Source organism: Physella acuta, unplaced genomic scaffold (assembly GCF_028476545.2).
Source record: "Physella acuta isolate Inbredline_101_S28 unplaced genomic scaffold, ASM2847654v3 ptg000591l, whole genome shotgun sequence".
Lineage (NCBI taxonomy): Eukaryota > Metazoa > Mollusca > Gastropoda > Physidae > Physella > Physella acuta.
The window spans coordinates 855169-882648 of record NW_026732110.1 but is presented as its reverse complement, the minus strand read 5'-3'; the positions used below and the strand labels follow the sequence as shown (position 1 = coordinate 882648).

Below are 27480 nucleotides of genomic sequence, written 5' to 3'. Positions count from 1 at the left end.
AGAATAACTGCTATAAATAAGAAGAAAATACAATCATTTATAAACGCATGTCTCAGAAAGATCCTGCGAATTCGCTGGCCTAAAACCATCAGAAATGATGTTCTATGGCAACGGACAAATCAACTGCCAGTGGAAGTAGAGATCCTCCAGAGAAAATGGAAATGGATTGGCCACACACTCAGGAAGCCTGTATCCAGCATAACAAGACAGGCCCTCACCTGGAATCCACAAGGCAGGAGGAAGAGAGGCAGACCAAGAAAGACCTGGAGACGTGACCTGGAAGAAGACACCAAGAAGATTGGATACACCTGGGGACAGTTGGAGAGACTAGCCCTGGACAGAGACGTCTGGAAAGCTCTTGTCAGCGGCCTATGTCCCAGTAGGGACGACAGGCAAACATGACATGACATGACATGCCGACCTTAGGGGGCGCCAAAATGGGTTGGAAAAGTAAATAGAAAGGTTGAGGGGGGTGCAAATCGAAAGTTTGAGGTGGGGGTGCAAATCAAAATCTCAAGGGGGGTGGGGTGCAAATCGAAAGTTTGAGAAGGGGTGCAAATGGAAATCTCGAGGGGAGGGTGCACATCGAAAGTTTGAGGGGGAGGGGGGGTGCAAATCAAAATCTCGAGGGGGGGTGTGCAAATCGAAAAGTTTGTCCCCGGGAGCCGGGAAGGGTCGCTACGCCTCTGCTTTAGTCTGTTAATAATACAGTTGGGTGTAGCATTGTTTTCTCTATTGTTAGCGCGTTTACGCCTTGCTGTTACCCTCACTCCCTTGTAATAATAGTCGATTCGTACTTAAAAGACTATTTAACGTTAATTAATCATTAATAGAACTGGCAAATAAAGCATTTTTCTTCTGTACATTTTACAATTTTTTTGCCTTGGTGTCACCCCCTAAATGGTGTCACCCGGTGCGGTCCGCACCCCCGCACCCTCGCTACTCCTCTGGTGGGACCTCCCCCCGAAAAAGACCTGTAGGCCTAATATTTATTTTGAAAATGAAATAATGTAAATATTAATATTTGTGAAAGGAGTTAAAGAGCCGCATTTTGACATCAAAAGAGCCGCATGCGGCTCGCGTGCGCACAGGTTGCCGACCCCTGGGCTAGGCCTAAATATTAATAGAAAAAAAATTATAATGAAATGGACAGGCATAGGGGCCATGATTGATATAGATCTAGATCTAGAAGATTATATGTAGATCTAGATCTAGATATCTACTACCTAATTATTTATATTTATTTAGAGAATCTATAAGGATTGCCAAAAATTGTCAAGCTAATGCGCATGCGCAAATAATATACACAAGTTTGCGGTGAACGACTTTCAAAATGAATTTATTTTGAACTACACTTACGAACCTAGAAATCTAGATCTAGAACAATAATCTAGATTCTTTAGATCTTAAACAATTGACCGATACAACATTCTTTATTTCAAGTGAATTTTTAGAAAATTAGACCTCTAGATCTAGATCTATATGATGCGCTAATCTAAATCTAGAATCTAGATCTAGATCTCAATCCATTATGATCTTCTATTCTTCTACTTTCTAGTCTTGTAGTCTAAAATGTAGAAGAATCTATCTAGCATCTAGATTTAGATCTAGATCTAGATTCTAGATCTCAAGATCTAGAATAGATATAGATCTAGATCTAATGAATTCTAGTGACACAGAACTAGTAGATTCTAGATCTAGATCTTCTAGTCTAGGCCAGGGGTCGGCAACCTGCGGTTCGCGAGCCGCATGCGGCTCTTTTGATGTCGAGAAGCGGCTCTTCAGCTCCAGGCACAAATAATAAAATATGATATTAGAGTCTAATACTTTTTTAATTTTATTTTCAAAACTCATAAAAATATTGCTCTGCAACACTTGGTAATGAACGATATAATATAAACAATAAGCACTCATTACTTTATTAGTTAGAATATTTTGCTACTCCCGATTTCAATGTAGATCTAGACTCTAGATCTAGATCTACTTCCCATTAGCTTGTTTATCCCAAATTAATTGAAACATGCAACTTCATGGTGGATATCCTAAACAAGCTAAATGTAAAAATGCAAAGAAAGGAAAACCCAGCCTATGCCTTGCTCAAAGAAGTGGTTTGTTTAGAAAAAAAATCACTTCATTTTGTCAAAGACATGGAGAGCGGTAAATTAATTTAAAAAAATCTGAATAAAATATGGATTCACTAAGAGATTTGAGCAATTCAAAACAAATGCAAGTACTGATGTTCATAGTAGATTCTCTCAACACAAAAAAAAATTAGATTAACTTTGAGCTATTTGAAATTGATGCTAGTTCGCTTCAAATGAAATTGCTAGATTTGAAAACCAAACATTTGTGGAGTGGTAAGTTCACGGAAACAAAGAGCAAAATAGAAGAATTGGAGAACCAGTAACACATTCACGTATAGCTGTTCACAAGTGGTCGGCTCTTAAAGAAATGTTGCGAGTTGAGACACTATTATGTGACGGATGGAATAGTCTTCCAGGATGCTACAGTGAGGTGAAGGAGTTGGCATTTGGAGTGCTGACAATCTTCGGGTCAACATATTCATGCAAGCAAGCATTTTCTTGCATAAATATAATACAAAGTATAGAAGCTAACTAATAAAAATCTAGAGGCGTGCTTGAAACTGAAAATAAATTATGAGCCAGGTTTAAACAAACTTTCAAAAGGCATGCAAGGCAAAACTATTGTAAATAGTATTCAATAATTAAAGCTGTAAGTCTCGAGTTCGAATCCGGGCTCAAGTCAGTAGACCGTCCCTGAGTCCACCCAACTCTGATGGGTACTTAACTCACGTTAGGGAAAGTAAAGGCGGCTGCGCATAGTGCTGACCACACTATCTCTTCGTATGCTGAGGTCACAGAAACCAGTGAACTCTACTTCACTTGCCCTATAGACCATCAGGTTTGAAAAGGGAACTTTTTTTATTATTCTAGCAGAGCTAGATAAAATACTTTAATATTTTTTTCTGTGAAACATGTGTTTTTAAATAAATAAATATTACTTCATATTTAAAGCTATTTATTATATATATATATATATATATATATATATATATATATATATATATATATATATATATATATATATATATATATATATATATATATATATATATATATATATATATATATATAGGCCTATACATAATCCAAAGTAAATAAGTAAATATACTATTGAAATAAAAAAAAAATAGGAAATTTTGTAAATTTTAACTTTTGGCTTTTCCGTCACAAAAGGTTGCCAACCCCTGGTCTAGACTATTGCTAGACGTTTATTTTTAATAATATTATAGATTTAGTTATTTAAAATTTAAGTTAGATTGATCTAGCTAGAGATCTAGAATCTAAACTAGGTCAGTAGTACTACTGTTACTAGATTCTAGATTCTAGTGTTATATTTTTTATATGAATTATATTTGGTTTAGCTGATAGGCCTAAGGGTAACCTATGTAGTATGTAGGCCTATTTGGGGTGGGAGAGGAAATTGAAAAAAAAGTGTCATAATAAGGGCCTTTGTAGGCCTTGATACTGTGGTGTCAATAGGTGTCATCCCCCCAAATAGTTTATATATATATATATATATATATATATATATATATATATATATATATATACATACATTATTATACATATTATACATGTGTATGTATGTGTATTAAGGCCTATATGTTTGGTTATACTAGTAGCTCAAGTCATAAAAAATTGATACAGACCATCTTCAATTTATAAATCAAATGTCCCTTAACCCCTGAGGGTCATTTAACAGCCACAGTTGATTTCCTCATAATTTTCTGCCATCTAACTCTGTCATGTTGCTGCTCTGATTAGTTCTACAATGGGAGCCAAGTCTATGCTTTGATGTCTTCCACGCAATGATGTCATAGTCAGCCACATCTTCTCCTTCCTGGCACTCTGCCCTGCATTATTGTTTTGGATACACAAGGGACCAATCACTTTAGTCATTCGCTGACATTTTCATTTGTTATGTGATCTCTGAATGAGAACCCTATGAGTCTGAGTAAACATCCTATTTCCACGGCTTGTATTTTTCTCTGGATGTCTGCGTTCGCATCCATATAGTAAGACACAACTGACCAGTGACCGCATGAGTTTAACTTTTGTACCAAGAGGTTTTTTTGTCATGTCAAATGATTGCTGTTAATATTTGGGCACTTTTTACAGATACTTCTTGCTTTGTTCCCTCATCAAATAGGAAAGTGCCAAGGTAGCCTACTTAAACGAGTGAACTTCATTCCAATCTTTGGCCTTTTACCAGTATGTCTGCCTCCATACCTTTTAGGTTGTTGGTCATCTTATATGTATTGATTTCTATTCCACACACTGTTGATGTTCTGTCCAATGTCTATTAGTTCTTTCAGCTCACCTTCACTGCCTGCCAAGAACTGTGCGGACTTAGCTGACATGGTCTTCCAAGGTGTCAGTCATAACCCTTTATAGGTAAATGTTGAAAAGGATGGGAGAGAGTAAGCGCCTTGCCTGATGTCTATTGTTGTTCTAAACCAATAGCCTATAGTCCAGGTTGCTCTGTTGTTCTAATTCTTGATTATTTTGGTGAGGTTTGTGCTTATGTTGTATTATACATGGTTGCCCACAGTGCATCATGCGATACTGATGAATGCAGTAACAATGTTACTGGTGTAGTAGGTATTTTGTAGGTATTTTTGTAAAGTACACTAAGATCAAAGATTTGCTCAGTTGTGCTGATTGCTAAATGATCCAACATAATATTTGTGTTTAACAATTACATTTATGTATTATAAAGGGTTTAATATTTATTTTCCTCAAGTTAGATATGGAGATACACTCAGCAAGTGAGGCATCAGGTTCTACACCTGTTAGTGATACTAACCCAGGACGGTTTAAAGTATACCCAGTCAATGAATATAGTGTGTTTGACGCTCCAGTCCAAGCTTCTAATGGTATTTACGCTTATAAACATTTCAATTATATGGGGAGAAATTAACTGTATGTCAAATACTTAATGTATAGTGTTTTAAAATCATGGAGATAAAAACCACTGAAAGCCTATAGTGAATTTGAACATGTATGTTAACATTAAATATTACGCATTAGTTATGATTCTGACATTATAACATTGAAAAAAGTTGGATTCTCATTTTGTTACCCTCTTTAATTTACAACTATAATCTATTTGATTGATCAAAAAATTATTAACCCAGAAGTGTGGCAAAGTCAAAACCGTGGGCCAAGCCATATAAATATTTAAAGAAAACAAAAATAACTCAAAACCTGATTATTCTTTTAAAATATGCTAAATGGAAACATCAGCTTATAAATTAGGCTTAAGGAAAATAAATAGAAAAGTCGCCTTAAACTCAAACAATTATTTTTAAGTTCTCTGGATTTGCAACTTTTATAACATTGATTCTAAAAATATTAAATTTCTGAATTATTATGTTTTTATTTTTTATTATTTTTATGTCCGCCATAAAGTCAAAATATTTAAAAAATCCTAATTTTATCCATGTCAACATGATGGAAGGATCTTGTCAACTCAGTAGTGTCCATTTGTTTTAAATGCTTGTTATCTACTATAATTTATACTATAATTTATAGTAGGCCTTACTTTATGCATTTCAGTTTTTATTTAATATTTTCATATTGTTTTTTTCTCTAGAAACTAAGGTCACTTTTGATGATTTCAAAAAGAATTATGAACATGCTTTAGATAAAAGGACTCTAACGCTTTATGAGGTAATTGAATATTTTAATTTAAAAAAACCTATTCTTTCCCATATTCTCTTAAAATAGTAAGTGGCCTAATAAGGACAGTAAAGGCGACTTGGCACAGTACTGACCACATAGTCAGAAGTCAAGAAACACTCTTCTTTATCTGCCCTAGGGACCATAAAGTCTGAAAAGAGAACTTTACTCACTTAACATTTGTATTAAATTTAAGTAAGATTGTAATTGGTTGTTCACTTGCTCTTTGTTAAAAAAAAATTTGTTGGAGGAAGGTGGTCTCCCTTAGTTGAGGATGATATATTCCTACCAACTGTATTAATGCATCTATTATGTGACAACTATAGCTCATTCTGTGTGTGAAGAAGTTTTATTTCCTTATTTATTTTCTTACCAGGATGATATTGGTGGCAATGTTGATTCTATCCAGCGTGTTGTAAAGAAAACCGTAGACAGTACTATAGCTGCTGATGAGAATGAGCCACCAACACATGTATGTTTTTACAAGCTTTTTCTTAGTTCAAAATGACCGTAGGTTTGTGGCAAATCATGTAACTCTATTTTGATCCACTTCTGAGACAGCAGTTTTGTTCAACCTTTCAAGATACATTAGCTCTGAGAGAACATTAGAATGTATAATTTTTAATCTAATTAAATATTAAATTGATAATTTAAAATTGATTTGAAGATTTTTTTTTATTCAACTACAAAAGAGGAGATAACAAAATTAACAAGTATTGATTTTACACTATCAGTTGGGTGAGCTGTTGGCTTAAGCCAATAATTTAAACAATGGTACTGAGTTTTTTTTAAATTTAAATATCTGCTTGCTCTTGTATCTATAATATCTTTACAATACCTTTGATACTTGGCTCCTAGATTTGTTTAAAAAAATTCTGCACCATGGAATCACCAGTTTACTATAATTGGTGACTAAATTGAACCTGGGGCATTTCCTGGCATCTTGGTGGTTGTATGACCTAGTGCGCCGCGGGTCAGCACGGAGCACTATGATGCCTCATTAGTTTTAAAGAGTACGATAAACTATGGATATGGTGGGCTAATATAATAGTTGACTAAATCAAACCATGGTCGTCATCCTTTGCCGCATCAGTAGCATACAGTTAGGCACTTAGAGTTTCCCAGTAGCTACCTGAGTACATTGGGGTCTGATTAGGCATACTGTTCAGGGATCAGGGGTACTACTTGATTAAACTGTCTAACTGCAACAGGGGAGGTATTGGACACTCTGATGGTCAGGTGATCCAGAGTGCCCCGGCTCCCCTATGATCACTATAGCGCCTATATATATGGGCTACATTACCTGACTAAACCAAACCAGTGGTCACATTGGTGCCCCAGTGGTAAACTTGTGGCTCCAGAGGCGGTCGCACGGAGAGTTATATCTCACTATTAAGGAGAGTGATTTATGTAGACTTAAGGCTTTCATACAGCATGGCCTGGGGCTTTTGGGGAGTGTTGTGTGGACAAACCTGCACCCCAATGACTAAGATTCAAGAAATACAGTGCTAGCTGTATTTACATTTAAATAACTCAGTTTTATAAACAGTCACACTTTTAAACTTACACAGGACTAGATCGCAACAAAGCATGACAGGTACGTTTCTTTATTGATAAGAAACAAAATTAATAGTTGAATTTTTTTATCCAAAAAATACTTTTTTCATTAAAAAATATATTATTCTCCTAACTCATGAAGCATACCAGTTTCCAAATATTTGCAAAAATCAAGTATAATTTTTTTTTTTATTCTGCTGAGTCTACTTGCTATTTTGCAAGTTAGAAAAGATTGCATAGTAAAGGTGGAAGACCATGACTGCTACCCTTAAAGTCTCATTTACCAATGGGAGTCAATTGTAGAAATACCTGGGTTCAGTCTAGTCTGATTGAAGCTAAGATGACATCATATTATGAAAAGCTCATAATTTTTTAATCAAAATAATTTCATGATACCACAAGCCGCATTTAATGATTTGCCATATGTAAGTTATACTTGGCAAGTGAAGTTTGTCAACTGTTAAAATCCAGAATATATTTAATATAGGTTATTCGCTCCCATGTTTTAAAATAGAAAACATCTTAGACCTGCTTTATATTAAACAAATTTAAAACTAGTGTTACATGTGTTTTATTGAAGGGGTTATTTGCATCTTAATTTTAGACAATGGCTATTCTAGTTATTTTTAGCATGTGCTATGTTAGCTGAGTTGATTAATTAATTCAGATTCAATTGATTAGCTGGATTGAACATTCTTACTATCTGAAGATAGTCAATAATTCAGGTTCATCCACAATAGTTGTGAATGTAAAAGTTGCGGGTAGTGGTGTCAATTATAGTGACTGCAGTAATTTTATAAAATTATCATTACACCAGATTGTCAATTTAAGCTTTTTACAATCTTATTTATTTAATTGACCTCCTTCTTTTATTTATTTTGATCTATAACAAGTCTTTCTTGGAAGACACAGTAGCTATAACAAAATAAATAACCATGCTCTTCTAAAAATTTGGTCATGAATATTCTGAGCTTAGGAGGGGGGAAATAGTGCGGTACAAAAAAAAAGTCAGTGTCTAATTTTTTTTTTTTTTTACAGAAAGCAAACTTAGGAACATTCTTAGGTGTTTTCTTGCCATGCTGTCAAAATATTGTGGGTGTAATCTACTTTGTTCGCTTCCCCTGGATTGTAGGATGTGCTGGAATTTTTGAGGGTGGAATCATTGTTATGATATGCTGTGGCATGGTTTGTATTGCTTTTGTCTCATAGTTATTAAAATATTTATCACATTAGATTACTTAACCTTAACTAGTAAATCACAATTTTATTTTACCAGGGCTACACTTTTATTATATTTTAGGCTGCTCATACTGTTTTAAGCCACTAAGCCTCTCTACTTTTTTTTAATAAAATATGAAAAATTATATCCCTTCAGAGCATTTGCACAGCTATATCAATGAGTGCAATTGCAACCAATGGAAGAGTGACAGCTGGTGGAACATATTTTATGATATCTCGCTCCCTTGGCCCTACATTTGGCGGATCTGTTGGAATATTATTTTTTCTTGGAACATCAATTTCAGTTGCCATGTACTATTTGGGTACAATAGAGACTTTGCTGGTAAAACTTTTAAATATCATATATTGATTGACTCATAGGTAATGTTAATTTGGTATATCAAAAAACATTTGTGTGAGCGGCTGGAGTGTGTTTATCTGTTATTATAATTATTTGTAACTAAGAAGGCGAATGTCGCTTTTTATGTTCCTTTGAGGATTGTTGTGGTTTTTAGTTAAGTAGTCCGCTATTATGGCGCTGATATGATTTCGATTTTACAATAGTTTGTAGCCTGGTTATTGTGTCTTGTTTATATTTTAATGTTATTATTTATGCAAACTTTGTTTTGGATTGTTGCTCCACTTTGCTTTATGTCCTGAATGCTACTTATTATTGTATTAGGGACTATTTTCTTGTGCGTAGCATTGGTTTCTTTGTTCGTAGCATTGGTTTCTTTGTTCGTAGTATTGGTTTCTTTGTTCGTGAATGTGGTGTGTCGACAGGGAGGGACATTCGGCTGGAATGTCGAGGCCTGTGTGTTGAAGAGTTTCTGTGTCACGTTTATGTGGTGTATGGACAGTGGTCCGAAATTGGGTGTTTTGTTGTGTTGAGTTCTGTTTGTTTTGTATGCCTTGAGTCTTGAGTGTTTTAATAGTTTTATTATGCCTATATCTAGATTCTAGTTTTTTCATAATAACTTTTGGTTCCATATTCCATATTTATTTTGTTAAATAAATTTTATTATATTGTTTAAGTTTTTTTGTTTTATTTTAGTAGTTTTTTTTTATTTTAGACTAAGGTTAGGTTATTAACCAGTCTGGGTTTATCCGGGCTTGCACTGACCGGACAGTAGTTAGTTAGATAAGCCTAGAAGGGTAGATATTAGGTATCCCCCCCTAGCAGGGCTTACAAATTGGTAGCACGAGTGGGGTCAGTGCTTTAGTCTAGTTAATTTTTGTTTTTTTGCTAGGGCTAGGTGAAGCTTAGTTAATTTTTTTTGATAGGCCCTTTATGGAACCATATGTGTTTAGTTTTTGTTTAGTGTAGGAACCGTTTGTTGTTTAAAACACCCAATTCGGACGAGATGGCGGAGGTGGCACCAGCCATCATCATCGTTCCACCCAGGGAGATCCTCATCCGGAAGTTTCATGGGGACAGCCACGGCTATGATGTGGAACGATTCATTGACGAGGTCCAGTCTCTCTGGAGGGCCAGAAGAGACGTCTCAGTAGAAGAGAGGAAGGACCTTCTCTGGCAGTACCTGGGGGAAGCTGTGAGAGAAGAACTGAGCTGCAGGGGAGATGACCTGCAACGTGACCCAGAGGCCTCCATCAGGCTCCTCCGAGAAGTCTATGGGGAGAAGAGGAGCGTCTCCCAGCTAATGGCGCAACTCCAAATGGTTGTGCAGGGCCAACACGAGTCGGTGAGGGCCTACTCGCACCGCCTGCACAGGGCCTTCAAGGTCCTTGTTGCCAGACAGGGCACCCTGCAGGTCCCTCAGACGAATGCTGAGTTCCTAAGGGACCAGTTTATAGAAAAGCTGAGCCAGTCCTCAGTCAGACGTCAGTTGCAAGAACTAGTTTTCAGGGACCCTAAGATCCCCTTCCTGGCCATACGGGATGCGGCCATTCGATGGTCTGGAGACGAGGACCCAGGGACAGAACCTGCCTATGTGGCAGCTCTACATGCACGCCCCAAGGAAGAACCCACCCTGCCCAGGTCTAAGCTGGAAGACAGGGTGGACAAGCTCGCAGAGCAGCTATCGGCTCTGTTGACTCAGTTGGCACAGAACCCTCAAGTGTCATCTAGCCGAAGGGTACCCCGCCGACGTCCAGAGGCGGAAACAAGAATGTGTTACAATTGTAACCAGCAAGGTCACCTCGCCCGCAATTGTCGAAACTCAAAGAAGCAGGAGGCCGCAGTGATTCAGAGTCTTACTACTGCTGGTGGGCAGAGCCCAAGCTCCACCATTCACAAGCTGGCTGGACAGTGCCCCACCCTGACTGTGTATTTACAAGGTGTACCGGTGACGGCCGTTATAGACAGTGGTTCACAAGTCAGCACGGTCACTGAAACATTTTGTAACAGGAGCCTCAAGAACATTATCCTAAGAACAGACACACCCCTGTCCTTGAGGGCAGCAAATGGGTTGGCCATCCCATACAATGGCTATTTTATTACTGACCTGGAGATCAACAAGGAAGAAATACGCGACAAGGGGTTCCTTGTGATAAAGGATCCAGTGGGTGGCTCATCAGCTCCACCCTGTTTGTTGGGCATGAACGTTCTCCAGGACCTGACCACATTGGCCCACCTGATCAAGCCCCCAGGGGTGACACCGAAGGTATGGCGAGGGGACAAGGTCCTCCGCCCCCACGAAAGGACTCTGGTGTCTGCCAAGAGTGTACCAACCATTCAGGCGACGAAAGGAGACCCCGGAATGAAGGACGACAAGGTGGTACAGCCATTAGACCAACCTTTTCACCCAGATCCGTCAGTGGTATCAGGCCCAACATCCTGCCTACGCGCCAGCATAACCAGTATAAAGGTGGACCAATCTGAGGAACTAGAGACAATAGTTCCACCTAACCCATCCTTAATTAAGGCACCGGGTGGTGGTGCTGGGGGATGCCCCCAGACAGAGTCGAGCAAGAAGGACAAGCAGGTCAAAAAGGCACCTGTAGCTGAACTGGCCATAGGCGACCTGGTCCTTCTGAGACAACCCCCACTTGGCAGACGCAAAATAGCAGACCTGGACGGCCCGACAGTTTATGTCGTGGTCGAATTACCTCCGATCACCGGTGGGTGTTACACCATTAAAAAGAAAGATGGCCCTTCTGGCACCCGCCGGGTGGCCAGCACACAGATTAGGAGATATGTGCCTCCCAAGGCTCAACCGCCCTCCCCAAGGCCGGTCAAAGTTGTACCGCCGGCTGCTACAGCCACATCGTCTGATTTTTTTGCAAAATTTTGTTTTTTGTAAAATTTATGATTGTGCCCTGTGGGCTGATTTTTTTGCAAGTTCTTTTGCAAAATTGTGTTTTGCAGAAATTGTGATGATTGTGCCCTGTGGTCTGGTTTTTTTGCAAAGTTTTTGTTTTTGTAAAATTATGATTGTGCCCTGATTTTTTTCAAGTTATTTAGCTTGCGGTGACCGCAAGTTTTAAGGGGCGTGTATGTGAGCGGCTGGAGTGTGTTTATCTGTTATTATAATTATTTGTAACTAAGAAGGCGAATGTCGCTTTTTATGTTCCTTTGAGGATTGTTGTGGTTTTTAGTTAAGTAGTCCGCTATTATGGCGCTGATATGATTTCGATTTTACAATAGTTTGTAGCCTGGTTATTGTGTCTTGTTTATATTTTAATGTTATTATTTATGCAAACTTTGTTTTGGATTGTTGCTCCACTTTGCTTTATGTCCTGAATGCTACTTATTATTGTATTAGGGACTATTTTCTTGTGCGTAGCATTGGTTTCTTTGTTCGTAGCATTGGTTTCTTTGTTCGTAGTATTGGTTTCTTTGTTCGTGAATGTGGTGTGTCGACAGGGAGGGACATTCGGCTGGAATGTCGAGGCCTGTGTGTTGAAGAGTTTCTGTGTCACGTTTATGTGGTGTATGGACAGTGGTCCGAAATTGGGTGTTTTGTTGTGTTGAGTTCTGTTTGTTTTGTATGCCTTGAGTCTTGAGTGTTTTAATAGTTTTATTATGCCTATATCTAGATTCTAGTTTTTTCATAATAACTTTTGGTTCCATATTCCATATTTATTTTGTTAAATAAATTTTATTATATTGTTTAAGTTTTTTTGTTTTATTTTAGTAGTTTTTTTTTATTTTAGACTAAGGTTAGGTTATTAACCAGTCTGGGTTTATCCGGGCTTGCACTGACCGGACAGTAGTTAGTTAGATAAGCCTAGAAGGGTAGATATTAGGTATCCCCCCCTAGCAGGGCTTACATTTGCTGATTATTGAAATAAATAGCTGCTGGTATCTTTTAAAATCAGCCCATCAACAAAAGTTTAACATTTCTAACCAGAAAATTTGGCGTTTTGCTTTCAGACTTACATTGCACCAAGCATGGCAATATTTGGAGATGCACCAGAAGACCCAGCGAGACTCAATGATTATAGACTCTACTGTTCAATTCTATTATTAATTATGACAACTGTTGTCTTTATTGGTGTCAAATGTGTTTCACGCTTTGCATTCTTTGCCATCTTATTTTTGGTGGCAGGTTTATTAAGCATATTTTGTGGGCTTGCTGCAGCTTCCCCTGAAAGAAGTGTAAAGTAAGTAAAAAAAAGGGAATGGAGTATAATGCTGTAAAAAATTAATATCAAATGCCAAACTTAAATGATTCATATACTAATGTTGTGTTTTAAATACCTGTTGTTTAAAAATATTCTGCATTAGTAAAATAACCATTACATATTTATTTCTGTAAACAACCTGTCAAAATTTTTATTGGTAAAAATTTCCATTATTGCTATTGAAATTTGATGCATTTTATAAGATAAAAATCAATCTTATTTCTTACCAAATGTTGTTTAAAAAAAACATTTTGTGTGATTGATTATCGGGTATAATCAGTAACTACCAGTTCTGCATTAGGATATTCCCATATCAAGGTACAGTTGACCTATTTAAAGATTGTCACACAAATCATTAACATTCTTCCAGGCTATGTGTATTAGGAAACCGTGCAATAAAGTATTCAGCAGTGTTCAAAAATAACAGTTGGGAGTGCAATAAAGATCCTGGTGGTCCCCTTTACAAGTTATACTGCCCAGAGGGAAATATGTGTGATGAGTTTTTTCTTCAAAACGAAGCTAGACTCATACCAGGCATCCCAGGCTTTAGTTTGAGACTTGTCAAAGGTAAATTTTATATTGAAATTTTGATCCCCCCTCCCTTTCTACTCCTGTGCCTTTTTGCCTATTCAACATATTTCTTTACAAATATATGTAAAATGTGCGAAATTGGATAGCTTTAGTGAGATACTAAATTTAAAAAATGCAAAAAAAAATGTTAAAAAAACTAAGCAATTTGAAAAATAATATGTGATTCTGACCTTGTATAAATTTTTACTAGCATTTTCAGAAAGGTGTTTATCATTTCTGAGCATGGTCAAAAAAGGCTGAGCTCAACAAAACACTTTATACCGATCACTAAAATTGCTCTAGGCCTGGTCGCAGAAAATGGCTGTTTCCTTCATTAACAACGCTCCACCAAACTTTTCAAATTGATGTTGGCAAGTTTTAGTTAGGTTTGCCTGTCGTCCCTCCTGGGACATAGGCCGCTGACAAGAGCTTTCCAGGCGTCTCTGTCCTGGGTTAGTCTCTCCAACTGTCCCCAGGTGTATCCAATCTTCTTGGTGTCTTCTTCCACGTCACGTCTCCAGTTCTTTCTTGGTCTGCCACTCCTTCTGCCCTGTGGATTCCAGGTGTTGGCCTGTCTTGTTATGCTGGATACATGCATCCATTCTCTGGAGGATCTCTACTTCAACTGGCAGTTGATTTGTCCGTTGCCATAGAACATAATTTCTTATGGTTTTAGGCCAGCGAATTTGCAGGATCTTTCTGAGGCATGTGTTTATAAATGATTGTTTTTTCTTCTTATTTATAGCAGTTATTCTCCATGTCTCAGCTCCATAGAGTAAAACAGGTTTTACTAGTTTTTTTAGTTTATTTCTTCAGTATATATTTATTATTTAAGCTATAACTTCATTTAATGATTGCTTCCATGTCATTTTTCAGCTTTATCCGATGAACTATTTCTCCCCCCCCTCACTTTCTTTGTAGCGTTGTCTAATTTTTTTCAGATTGCTTAGTTCAAATTTTTTTGTCTTTTCTGACAGAGGGTACTTAGAATATAAATTACAACTTATCTTTATAATCTTTTTAGAATAGTTGAATATTTTTATCTGTTAAATGTAAAAGGTCACGTGATCGTACATTTCATTGCCAGTGTAAAAAAAAGTGGGTATGGTTTAGTTTCAAACGTATATGTTACAGGCTTACAAATTACTTAAATTCAAAGAAATGTAGTTCCCTTACATTTTGATATGCTCTTTCATCAGAAAATTTTTTGGTGATTTTTTTAAATGTACAAAAGTTTAGTTTTTTTACTTCCCTTTTTATTACTTTTTACTTTAATCAAAAAGTAAGAAAAGCCAATTTCAGTGTAAATAATTTAAATGATATACATATTTTTGTGGTTTGACACACCTATTTTTATTCTAATGATAACTTTTTAGTAAATAGCTTTGTAACATTTGTAACGCAAGACAATAATATTTAAAATGTAAAACTAAGTTGAAATCAAAATATTTTAAAAAAAGATTTAGACTGCTTTGAATTCAATTAATAACAATTTTTCGGCAGATGCATGGGACAATTTTTATACAGAGAAAGGAAATATTCCAGGAACAAATGTAAAAGCCCAGAGCGCAAGAAAAGATATTACTACAGACATCACAACAAGTTTTATTGTACTGATTGGCATTTATTTCCCCTCTATTACAGATAAGTTTATTTTTTTTATAATTGTATCTATATAAGTTGTTTTTTTAGCAACATTTTTAGTATTACTTTTAATTTACTTTCCCAAGTTTACTAGATGTTAAAAATTGCTACATTTTATAGGCTTACAGTTAGCCCATAGATTTGAAAACTTGTTATGTAATATAGTATTCATGTACTAATCTATAAATACAACTGCAGACACCAGTTGCTAATGGCTCGCATTTACTGATTATAAAGACACCTATGCTATACATTGTGTCAGCCACTCATGGTCTGATCATGGCCAGTTTAAATAGTTTGAAGACATATGGAGAAATGAATAATACACAATAAGGGCTTGCATATTTATATATGATATCTTTTCTTTTAAGAGTTGAATCAGGATCCAATTACTCTGGTGACTTGAAAGATGCCCAAGTATCCATTCCTAGGGGTACTATTTCTGCTGCTATTGTAACATCATTGATCTGTATCCTTTTGTACCTATCTTTCAAATGCATTTGTTAAACAAACTTAAGACACTGACATCAATACAATTATTACATTGGAATATGTATTCATTTTATTCCTTGCTTAAAACAGTTTTGTGCATATAAAAAGTCTGCCATAAATAGCATATTGTACTTTGTTTTAGCCCTGACTGTTTCAGTGATGTTGTGAATATCTAGTCTCTTGTGGGTGAGTGTGTAACACAACTAGTACCTACAATTTCCTTTTAACTCCACAAGATTTTTCTTCAGTCTTTTTTTTTGGTGGATCAGTTGAAGGTGTATTGCTGAGAGATAAGTAAGTTGTTTTTTTAATCAGCTAAATAAATGTCTTTTACTAATTAGTGGGATTTCATTTCTAAAAAGATCCCCTTAATTAAAATATTATCATTAAAAATTTGTAACAGCTTATCATGAATACCAATAATATAAGGTTTAATTGCAATGTTTGTATTCAAGAACTGTTTTGTATAGGTAAGAATATAGACATTTTGCGTTTTATAAGAAGTAAGCTGATAATTAACAAGGGTCTTGAGTTTTATTTGAAATAAGAGGGTCTAGAAGTGCTGAAAAAGGTCATATTTATCTTATGTACATTAGTGTTTAATGTAGTCAGGTCATGTGCAATTGTATTTTTTAGATTTGGTAGGAGCATAAGCAACAATGGTGATTTGGTCTTGTCCTTGATAGCTTATCCTTCAAAATGGGTTGTTCTTGTAGGAACCTTCACAGCAACTATTGGAGCTGGAATGCAAGCACTTGCAGGTTCGTTGATTTAAAAAGTAGTTTATTTAAGTTAACCAGCTTCTGTCTGTACTGTTAATATAAGTGCTAACAGTTCAGAACTGTCAAACTGTCTGTACTGTTAAATCAGGTACTAGGTTTGTAATTGTTTTAATTTTTTTCCTTTAAAGAAATGACAAAAATTAAATTGTTAGTATATTACATTTCTTTACTAGCACTAAATGGGACAGTTTGTTCAAATGGTTGAGCTGCTTACCTTAGAGTCTTAAGTTCAAATCTAGCTTCAAGTCTATAGAACATCCCTGAGTTCACCCAACTCTGATGTGTACCTGACTCGTGTTAGGGAAAGTAAAAGCTGCTGGGCATTGTGCTGAACACACTATCCCTTCATATTCCGAGATCACAGAAACAGGCAAACTGAACTTCACTTGCCCCATGGACCACTAGGCTCTAAAGGAAAATTTACTTACTATTAATAACTGCTGTATAAAAAAAGAATGAGTGTTCAATGTACAGTTTGTTAACTTGCTACTTTAAATATTATGATACATGATAGTGATGATGTATACAAAATTAGCATCACATGAATTTTGTTTTTAGGAGGACCTCGTCTGCTTCAAGCTATTGCAGAGGATAACATCATTCCTGGCCTGGCATTTTTTTCCAAGAAGTGGCATGGTGAACCTGTCAGATGTCTGGTTGTGACATTTATTATAGCGGAGATAGGACTTCTCATTGCATTCTTGGACTATGTGGCACCTATTGTCACCATGTTCTTTTTAATGTGCTATGGATTCATTAATTTTGCTGTAACTCTTCAATCTCTTCTGGACACCCCACACTGGCGTCCCAGCTTTAAATATTATCACTGGAGTTTAACCCTACTTGGAACTTGTCTTTGCTTGGTCACAATGTTTATATGCAGCTGGCAATATGCGATTGTGGCAATATTTCTTGCATATCTGATGTATAATTATTTGGAATACAAAGGGTTAGTTTTGTATATTGTAATTTGTATTAGAAATCTTTCACTGTAAATAAGCCCAAAACAATGATTTATTCAATGAGAACTTAAAAAAAAAACTTTCCAAATTTGTTCCACATGTTCCAGCTTTAACTAACATTCAAGTTTATAACTATATCAACTGTGTTATACTAAATATTTAATTGATAAACAATTATCTAATAAATTTACTAATAAACAATTGTCTAATAAATTTTCAGTGCTGAAAAGGAATGGGGTGATGGAATGACTGGCTTGAAAATGACCAGTGCATTGTACGCTCTAATGAGGATGAAACATGACTACATGCATATAAAAAATTGGAGGTAAAATTACTGCAGACTTATGTTGATAAATCTCTTTACATCACCATGCATATAATATAGGCATCATACAAGAATGATAAATGATTACAAGAGGATATTTTTTAACTTGACAGTTTTTAGTTTACATTACAGCTAAAACAAAAAAAAATGTGTCTGATTTAAACTGTTGGAGCTCACTGACTAAACTACTGTAAATAATTAAAAATGTCTTTGTGTGTGTTTTAGTGATGATGAAGAAATAAAATGATTTGTATTTCTTAACCAGACCCCAGGTGTTAGTGCTTTTAAAGTTGAAAAATATAACGATGAGTCAGACAGAGTTTAATAATGAAGACATGGCTCTTGTACAAGTGGCTGACATGCTGAAAGCAGGTACAAAGATTTTAGCTTAATCTTCACTGATTTCATAGACATACATAACACATGGAGGATGACTCTTTCCCTTGTTAACTCTTAACATTAAAATGTTCAAAATTTAAAACATTTCAGCAAAGGATTTTATACCACACTTTATACATCACTGAAATTCTTTGTAACCAATGTCATCAGCTTAAGTAGTCCTATACTATATTTTGTTATGAGTAGTGCCAAAAAAAATGTGAAATGTGTTAAACCACAAATATTGCAATGTATGCTCTAGGTAAAGGATTGACCATGTTTGGAACCGTTATACAGGGAACTATTGGAGTAATGAAGGAAGAAAAACAACAATTAAAACAGGTATTAATACATAAACTATTATATATGTCCAATATTATTTTGTAGAGCAAATGAAAGGTTTTCAATATGATATGCCTGAAATTGTTAATTTTGTCAGGTAACATTTATGTGGACTGATTAGGTAAAGTTAGCCGTTTCTGAGGCTGTTTATTCAGATTTCCTTCTGATTAGGTTAAGTTAGCTGTTTCTGAGGCACATAGGCATGTTTATTCAGATTTCCTTCTGATTAGGTTAAGTTAGCTGTTTCTGAGGAACATAGGCATGTTTATTCAGATTTCCTTCTGATTAGGTTAAGTTAGCTGTTTCTGAGGCACATAGGCATGTTTCTTCAGATTTCCTTCTGATTAGGTTAAGTTAGCTGTTTCTGAGGAACATAGGCATGTTTATTCAGATTTCCTTCTGATTAGGTTAAGTTAGCTGTTTCTGAGGCACATAGGCATGTTTATTCAGATTTCCTTCTGATTAGGTTAAGTTAGCTGTTTCTTAGGCACATAGGCATGTTTATTCAGATTTCCTTCTGATTAGGTTAAGTTAGCTGTTTCTGAGGAACATAGGCATGTTTATTCAGATTTCCTTCTGATTAGGTTAAGTTAGCCTGTCACCCCTCCTGGGACATTTGCAGCTGACGAGCTTTCCTGGCATTTCTGTCCTGGGCTAGTCTCTCCAACTGTCCTCAGATGTATCCAATCTTTTGGTGTTTTCTTCCAGGTCACATCTCCAGGTCTTACTTGGTCGGCCTCTATTTCTTTTGCCCTGTGGATACATGGTGTGTACAGACTTCCTGAGTGTGTGGCCAATCTATCTCCATTTTCACATTTTCCATTTTTGTCAGTTGCCTTAGTACCTCATTTCTGATGGTGTTAGGCATGAGTTTACAAATGATTGTATTTTCTTATTTGTGGCAGTTATTCTCCATGTCTCAGCTCCATGTAGTAAAACAGGTTTTACTAGTGTGTTGAAGATCCGGATTTTATTCCAAGGGTTAAATCTCCAGAACCCCCAAACATTTTTTAGTTGGTTAAAGACTGCTCTTGCCTTGCCTTTCCTTAGTTTTATGTTGGCTTCTTTCCCGCCTTGCCTTTCAACAAACCTTCCAAAGTAGGTGAATCTTTTCCTCTTCTTCTAGGGCTCCTTGTACCAATGTTATTGGGGTGCTGCTTGATGCATTGACTTTGAGAATTTTACCTCAGTTGGGGACCATGTCTCCTGCAGTTATGCAGTGAGAGGGTTTAACTACCATCATGTTCCTCTCTAACCATTCAGGAGTTCATTATATAATTCTGACTTAAAGCACAACAACATCAACACAGACACATGACTTGACAGGATGACATTAGTTCACTACACTGTTACTGCACTATAAGGATATATTCGATGACTTGAACAAACCAGCTGGCTCCACAGTATCCACTGTATACTGCTTCATTTTCTCTGTTGACATCTTCCTAACCCAGTCAATGGCCAGCTGGAACAGGAATGGTGAGAGTAGGCAACCCTGCCTTACTGCACTCTTCACAGGGGAGGCCTCTGTAGTCTGTTGGCCTTACACTATTCTACATTTGAGACCTTCATATGAGGACATAATAATATTGACTATTTTCTGTGACACCCTATAGTGCCTGAACAGTTTTCTCATTGACTGTCTATACAGGCTATCAAAGGCCTTCTCAAAATTAATGAAATTAATGTAGAAAGATGAGCTCCACTCTTGGGTCTGTTCAATGATGATGCACAGTCAAGATATTTGGTCTGTGCATAATCTTTCCTTCCTAAAGCCGCCTGTAGATCTCAAAGTTGGGGACTTGAATAATATTCTGTTGAAGACTGCCTTGGATGGACAAAAGTGTTATCCCTCTATAGTTAAAGCATGCACTAGGATCCCCATTCTTTGGTTATCTTCCCACATTTTTGAAGAGTGTGTGTAGTAGTGCGGTGCTAGTTTTGATATCCACTGTCAGTGCTTCTTCTGGTATACCATCTATTCCTGGAGCCTTCCAATTTTTTAGCTGCTTCAAGGCTTTATGTATCTCATCTTTTGAGAGTGGGTTATCATCTATAGGGAGATCTCTATCAGCTGGTGATATATCTCTGGTGTTGGTCTATTCTATTTTGGAATATCCTTAAACTTAAATATTAAGTGTTTATTTTCTGTTTCTAAAGTAAAAAATCTAAAGATTTGACATGATGTAAAATGTATGTCAGATATTCATCAAATGTGTGAAGAGTGCAGATGTTAAAGGCTTTATTGAAATCGTTGTGAGCCCTTCAATAACAGATGGTCTTTGCTGTATGTGAGTATATACTTTATCTGTGCAGAAGAGGTAACCCACAGATATCTATCAACTTTGTAATTATAAAAGAAAGCAAAAATTATTATTTAATATTTTAAAGAAGTAGAGAAACTGTTTCTGTGTTATGTAATGATCACATGCTGAGATGTCTTTATTTCCCCCAAAACCTGTCAATCAAAAGACTCCTGGTCAGGGTTGGGTTTGCCACTATGTTGTGGTTTTGGACTGAAATGACTATACTTGTTTTTTTTAGATCAGAAATATAGCTTTAGAAGCAGATAATGCTCTATGAAAATTATTTTATGCAATTACCAGTAAGGGTGTATGAGCAATACAGTGATCTTACCCATATCTTATTATTATGTTAAACTGTAATCTTTAGAGAACAGTAGCTTATTCTAAAATGTAATGATCTGAAATGCAAGAAGAATAATGTATTTGAAAAATTAAATCTATTTGTTTAAAATGTTCCAACTATTATATTTAATCTGACTGCTGCAACTAGCGTTTATGTATAAACTTCACTATTACAAACTTTTTTCATGCTTTTGTATTTTAGCGTAATTGATAATTATATTATTATTCTGATTGTAGACAAAATTGTTTGTAAAAACTAATTGTCATAGCTAGTACATTAAAATATAGTAAAATATAGTAAAGCAATGATCACTCTGGTTAAATACAGATCTATATCAAGCGAGTGATTATGTCCCCAACTAAAATTCATTTATCTTGTTAAAAATGTAATATTCCATTATGTTAAATTGTTTTTTCTTCAAGGATTACTAAACCCATTGTGTTGCGTTTCTTGTTGTGTATTGCTTATGGTTGTGTTGTGTGTACATTTTGTGTTGTACATAGTGTTGTTTTGTGTGATAAATTGTTTTGCAAAGTACACAGTGTTTTGTTCTTTTGTGTTCTTCAAAGAATACTTTTTGAATGTATTATGTATAGTATTTACTCGACTCGCTGCTTCCCCTAACCCAAAAAACTGCGCACTACTCTGGGTCTTGGAATTGTAAAAGTTTTTGTTGTCTTGATAGCCTGTGAATCATTTGAATGTGAATGTGGTTATGGTTTTTCTTTGTTTTTATGTCAGCTGTAAAAAATATTTTTCCAGGATTCAGTCAGCAGGATTAGGAGCTCTGAGACCAAACACGATAGTTATGGGCTGGCCAAGCGATTGGATTGCCACTCGATGTTTGCCGTCGTATCACACATTTTTAGGTTGGGTAGACCTCATTTATACATGATAAGTATTTCATTTGCCGCTGTACCCAGATTAAAAAAAAATCATTTAGATCTCTGTGTTCAAACAAAAAATAATTACCTTTATAGAGATGTAAATGTTACATAGTAACAAATTAATTTAGTTGCATAATGTAGCAGACAGTTCTTTCTATGTATAGCAGTCCAACACTAAGTTTAAAATACCAAAGACAACTTACCCAAAAGAATGGCAAGATAAACTGTATTGAGATTTTTTTCTTACTTAATTTCTAAGTGTATTTGTAAAATGTATTATAATCGAACTATCATGATATTATAATATCTCTATAGTTATGAAAAGGAATGATTTATATGCTTAATATTAGAACATTGAGCCTATAGTTGGATTTTAAGTGTGTGCAGAGATTTTGTTATAGAAAATAAAACTTTGAAAAACACTAAAATTACTGTATAATATATTATTTTAGAATAAACGTATACTTAACAAAGTTGTTTAATAATTTCAGATACTATTTATAATGTGGGAGTGGCAGGGAATGCCCTGATAGTGTGTAAAAACTGTGAAGGTTTGCCTGTTAAAGGTGAACGGCTCAGTGGCACTATCGACATATGGTGGATTGTTAATATCCTTTTTCTACTTGGGTGAGGGCATTTTTTGTAATACATAATATTTTGAATATGCAAGAGGACATTCTACAGTCACATACAGAAACTGAATGGGAAAGTTCAGTTGCAGTGTAACTAAGTACTGAAATGCCAAAGCCACAAGCTTGTCAAGAAAGTGTTTTATATTTGTTTAATATTTGTCAAGCAACACATGAACTGTAGTATGTTATTTTCATTGGTAATAATTATTGAAGAAGTTCATGCAGACATAATGTATGTCAATTAGTTCATGCAGTCATAATGTATGTCAATTCATGCAGTCATAATGTATGTCAATTAGTTCATGCAGTCATAATGTATGTCAATTATGTATGAATTGTTGTTAGGAGTGGTCTAAGAACTCTACATTTTGTAGTTATAAAAATGGTCTAGAAATACAAGTTCCTTAACACTTGTCAAATGATGGTGGCATGCTACTGCTGCTGGGGCATCTTCTGACACGGCACAAAATGATGAGCAAATGCAAGATAAGGCTCTTTACTGTGGCAGGTATCTTTTCATTTGATTGATCCCTTCATCTCATTCATATTTCAATATCAAGTGTACTTACCAATAAATTCTCATGCAGTTTGCACATTTCCCTTACATGTAATGTAAGCTGAAATTGGAATACATTTTCCTTGCAATAGCTTGAACCTAAAAACTAAGCTGTTTGTGTTAGCTCATAATTTCTTCCTTAATTTTTAACTCTTATTCATTGAGACCATTTATCCTGAAAGATGAAATTCATTAAATAGGTGGAGTGGACTAACATTTTTAGATTGATTTCTACAACATTGAATAACTTTATGTACATATGGCTAGAAACATGTAGAGGGGAAATGTTACAATTGCTAGTTTTTAAAGAATCACTATAGAAATGTAAGTAACCTGATGACCAAGAAAAATACCCCTAAATCTTCTGTTCTGGGTTAAAAAGATAACAGTCCTGTCTCTTGACATGTTTCTCATTGTTTATTTAACATAACTATCTAGTTTCTTCAATCAACTTCAAACTTTTTTTAAATTGAAAAAATTCTAGGTACGGATGAAAACAGTGTTCAGATAAAAAATGATCTCAAAACTTATTTGTATCAACTACGAATAAACGGAACTGTGGAAGTCATTGAAATGGTATGACAGTTCAAGTGAAATAATATTACAGTTTAGAGCACACGGCTGCTAACCCATAAGTCTTTGAGTTCAGATCCACGGCTTTGCCCATAAAATATCCTTGATTGGTACCTGACTCACGTTAAAGTAAAGGTAAATGGGCATAGTGCTCACCACTATCCTTTATGTGCTTAGGAACAGAAACGGGTGAACTCAACTTAATCATTGACTGCCAGGCTAAAAGGGTAACTTGTCTTTTACTTGTTAACAACTAACTAGTTGTAAAATGACTACATTTTTAGAAATTCTTACCTCATATACATTTTTGCTCTTGATGAACAAGTCATGCTACCTTTTTCCTCACTGACTACTGATCCTTCAACTAAATAAAATTGCTTAATTTATTAACATAATTAGCCTAATGTTAACCCTTACATCCCCAACCTATTATTGCTCTCTATTCCTTTAGATTGGTATTTTATTTTATAAAAAATTCCATCCAGCCCAGAGGTGTTAATATTTTGTACTTAAATCACCTTAATTTGTTTTTGTAAGCCTTAGCCCTGTTTAATGGAAATCAATGAAAAGGGAAAAGTACACACCTGGCTATATCTATAAGGGTTAAAAATATTTTGTAACATCTTTCCTTCTAGAAAAATAGAATGCCCACATTGTTTACATTATTGCAACTTTGTGTTACCTTAGATTCTGATGGTATTTCTAGAATCAGATATGGCTTTTGTCTTAGTTTTAAAGTACCATTTAATCCAGAATAAAAAAACTGAATATTGCAAGTCTTATAACTATGATTACTTTGTTATAAAATTAGGCAGATACTGATATATCAGCTTATGTGTATGAGCGAACACTGAAACTAGAAGAAAGGTCCAAAATGTTAGCTTTCTTAAGTACAACATACAAAAAGGTGAGTGAACTTTCTCCAAACTTTTTACAAGCTGTTAGACTATACTTCTTATTTGTAAAAAGTTATGGCATTGAATTTAGAACCTAGTTCATTTAATTAATTTAACAAAGCTAATGCTTACAATTTTAATTTTCAGAAAAGCACCGGAACTTCCCACAGAAGAGCCTCATGGGTAATAATTTCTTTGTTTAAGAGAACATATTTAAGCATATCCTAATTTCTTTGCTTGGACACAATAGTTAACTTTATGGAAAGCTAAACTTAATGCTTTTGATATTTTCAAAACAAAATTAGAAATGCTTATAATTCCTGTCCCTCGCCTACCATCTCCCACACCTACCATCTCCCTCAACTACCATCTCCCTCCCCTGCCATCTCCATCTCCCTCACTTACCATCTCCCTCACCTACCCTCGCCTACCATCTCCCTCACCATCTCCCTCCCCTACCATCTCCCTCCCCTTACCTACCATCTCCCTCACCATCTCCCTCACCTACCCTCCCACACCTACCATCCCACACCTACCATCTCCCTCACCTATCCTCGCCTATCATCTCCCTCACCCACCATTTCCCTCACCTACCATCTCCCTCACCTACCATCTCCCACACTTACCTTTCTCCCACACCTACCATCTCCCACACTTACCTCTCTTCCTCGCCTACCATCTCCCTCACCCACCATTTCCCTCCCCTACCATCTCCCTCACCTACCATCTCCCACACTTACCTTTCTCCCACACCTACCATCTCCCACACTTACCTTTCTCCCACACCTACCATCTCCCACACTTACCTCTCTTCCTCGCCTACCATCACCCTCACCCACCATCTCCCACACTTACCTTTCTCCCACACCTACCATCTCCCACACTTACCTCTCTTCCTCGCCTACCATCACCCTCACCCACCATCTGCCAATTTAATTTTGGACATCTCAACATATTGTACATAACTTTGTATTACTTATAGTGTAGGTTTTCTTGTAGGGTGTAGTGAACATGTAGACTTTATCATACATAATGGGGGGGGGGGTTATATTAGGTAAAGCTCATGCAATTATTTTATTTAAATTTATTCAAAGATTCATTACAACTGTAGTAATAAGTAAACAACTGTTGTTCAATATTTTAAAAAACTTTGTTACTTAAAAAAAGCAGCCATTAAAACATAATGTAATTTTTCATCTTAATGATAGATAGAAAAAGATGCTCAGTGTGCACTAGATTTAGCCCGTAATGGAACACTTGATGAGAATTCATCTCCTACTGATTTTTTTACACGTAGGACAAGCTTACTTCCCAGGTAAAAAGTCTGATACTTTTGCTACATTTTCAGTCTTTCTGACTGAAATCACCTACAGTCTTGTTTTGCTCAGCTGGGTTAGATTTCTTTTCAAGGTGCTCTACTCTTTTAAACAGAAAAACCAAAACTACAAACAAAATGTATTGGCCAAGAACTAAAAGAAAACATTCATGGCCAACAGAGCCTTGTGTATTCATTTTAATGATGAACTGTCACATTTGTAAGAGCTGTGCTCAACCCCTACAAAACATAACATACAGACTGTGTTGATAACTCTTGGCTGGTGTGTAGCAACCCAGTAGCACTATCTGGTTTGAAGTTGTAAAGTAATTAATGTGTTGTCCATCAATACCGAGCCAGTAAATTCAACTTACTCTTTTGTTTGAAAACAACTCTAGTGTGGAAACTATTCTCCACATGAACACTGCTATAAGATTAAATGAAGCAATTAAATTGAAGTCTGCATCCGCAAGTATAATCATCCTCAACTTACCCAGTGTACCACACACTGCAAAAGGACAAGCTAACTGTATCCTTTTTTTATAACAATTCCTCATTGTTAATTAAAAAAATTGTAACAGTTGTTGAAGGATTTTAACTTGCACATTAACAAAATTAAAAAGCATTCTGTAGAAAACTTAACATTATATACCACCTGCTGTCTTTTAAATTAATTCCATTTTTGCAGTAAACTTGTTTTTAAACACTCAACTTTTTTCTTTACTTTTAAAAAAGATATGTCCTTTTTAGAAGAACTAACTGATGGGCTCTCCAGAATGTTATTGGTACGGGGAACTGGAAAAGAAGTCATCACTGTTTTTAATTAATTCTATCTTACTACGTTAACTATCAACTTATATATATATATATATATATATATATATATATATATATATATATATATATATATATATATATACATACGTACGCACACATTTTTATACATTAGTTACAAGAAAATGTATACCTACAACAGGTAATAAGTACATAAGAACGTATGTAAGAGTTAAGTGAAATTTATTCATCTCATATTACATGGTATGTTTTAATTTTTTTCAAGCTTGTCTTTTTTATGTTTTATGGGTCAATCCACCTGAAGCTAGTAGAAGAATGCATTTTTAAAGATGTAAGCTCTCTAAAATATAATTGGATCTTAAATGCAAAATAGCTCTAAATTGTTTGCTATTTTACATTTACATCAACCACTCAGCTAGACTATATTCTAATATTTACAATATACTTTATTTTGTATGAGATATATGATATTTTAAAAAATTGAAACTACATCGATTGGCCCTCCACATCAAATGAGATGTTTGCTGCCTATTTTAAAAATATTTTTACTATTAA

General features: G+C 35.5%; 1 protein-coding gene across 11 annotated transcripts; it reads left to right on the top strand.

Annotated features, from left to right (window-relative positions):
* Nucleotides 1-1310: 1310 nt before the first annotated feature.
* On the top strand, nucleotides 1311-27480 carry LOC131947285 (solute carrier family 12 member 5). Of its 11 annotated transcripts, none has more exons than XM_059308447.1 (28): nucleotides 1311-1442; nucleotides 4234-4295; nucleotides 4400-4478; nucleotides 4828-4960; nucleotides 5680-5756; nucleotides 6142-6237; nucleotides 8361-8507; nucleotides 8698-8883; nucleotides 12877-13106; nucleotides 13498-13694; nucleotides 15201-15341; nucleotides 15712-15810; nucleotides 16070-16127; nucleotides 16470-16594; nucleotides 17174-17564; nucleotides 17798-17902; nucleotides 18168-18274; nucleotides 18543-18622; nucleotides 20825-20913; nucleotides 22034-22140; nucleotides 22650-22768; nucleotides 23211-23298; nucleotides 23831-23922; nucleotides 24731-24826; nucleotides 24963-24998; nucleotides 26024-26130; nucleotides 26529-26659; nucleotides 26866-27480. In XM_059308447.1, exons 4-28 carry the CDS (start codon nucleotides 4834-4836, stop codon nucleotides 26955-26957), a joined length of 3123 nt encoding a protein of 1040 aa, XP_059164430.1. In that variant the 5' UTR covers nucleotides 1311-1442; nucleotides 4234-4295; nucleotides 4400-4478; nucleotides 4828-4833; the 3' UTR covers nucleotides 26958-27480. The 11 variants fall into 11 exon arrangements, with proteins under 11 accessions (XP_059164430.1, XP_059164433.1, XP_059164429.1 ...); XM_059308450.1 differs by having other exon boundaries at nucleotides 4391-4478; XM_059308446.1 differs by having other exon boundaries at nucleotides 4203-4295; nucleotides 4832-4960.

What these genes read in the sequence shown, in the direction of transcription:
- LOC131947285 (XM_059308451.1), top strand. Translation starts at nt 4,834, where the DNA reads ATGGAGATACACTCAGCAAGTGAGGCATCAGGTTCTACACCTGTTAGT. An exon ending in GTACAATAGAGACTTTGCTG is followed by an intron (nt 8,884 to 12,876) that starts GTAAAACTTTTA and finishes TTTTGCTTTCAG; the next exon opens with ACTTACATTGCACCAAGCAT. An exon ending in GTCGTATCACACATTTTTAG is followed by an intron (nt 22,141 to 22,649) that starts GTTGGGTAGACC and finishes TAATAATTTCAG; the next exon opens with ATACTATTTATAATGTGGGA.